The sequence below is a fragment of the Penaeus monodon genome, chromosome 15 (assembly GCF_015228065.2).
Source record: "Penaeus monodon isolate SGIC_2016 chromosome 15, NSTDA_Pmon_1, whole genome shotgun sequence".
Lineage (NCBI taxonomy): Eukaryota > Metazoa > Arthropoda > Malacostraca > Decapoda > Penaeidae > Penaeus > Penaeus monodon.
In genome coordinates this window covers 35,841,303-35,841,556 of record NC_051400.1, presented here as the reverse complement: position 1 = coordinate 35,841,556, position 254 = coordinate 35,841,303, and the positions used below count along the sequence as shown (strand labels likewise).

At 52.8% G+C, this 254-nt stretch overlaps 1 protein-coding gene across 1 annotated transcript in view; it reads right to left on the bottom strand.

Moving 5' to 3' along the window:
• Positions 1 to 254, bottom strand: part of LOC119582162 — a 4,997-nt gene that overhangs the window by 1,214 nt on the left and 3,529 nt on the right. Inside the window, exon 3 of the mRNA XM_037930400.1 lies at positions 112 to 210. Coding sequence (XP_037786328.1) covers positions 112 to 210 — 99 coding nt within the window. The remainder of the gene's footprint in view (positions 1 to 111; positions 211 to 254) is intronic.

The window sequence follows — 254 nt, the reverse complement described above, 5'->3', positions numbered from 1 at the left end:
TTATGAATCACGAGTTTTTAAAACTAACGCGAAAACAGCGGTTGCAAAGGGTGTCAAAGAATCGTCTCGCGGGGGCTATATAAATTGCAAATTGCACATCAGCCGCCTTACCTCGCTGGAGACGTACTGCAGGAGCCTGTTGCTTCCCTCCTGAATGCGGTGGAGGATCGGGGGGAGGTTGGTGGGCGTGTCGCGGAGCCACAGCTGATCCTGCAGCGAGAGAGACACTCAGTGAAGATTCCGATGCTAATGTG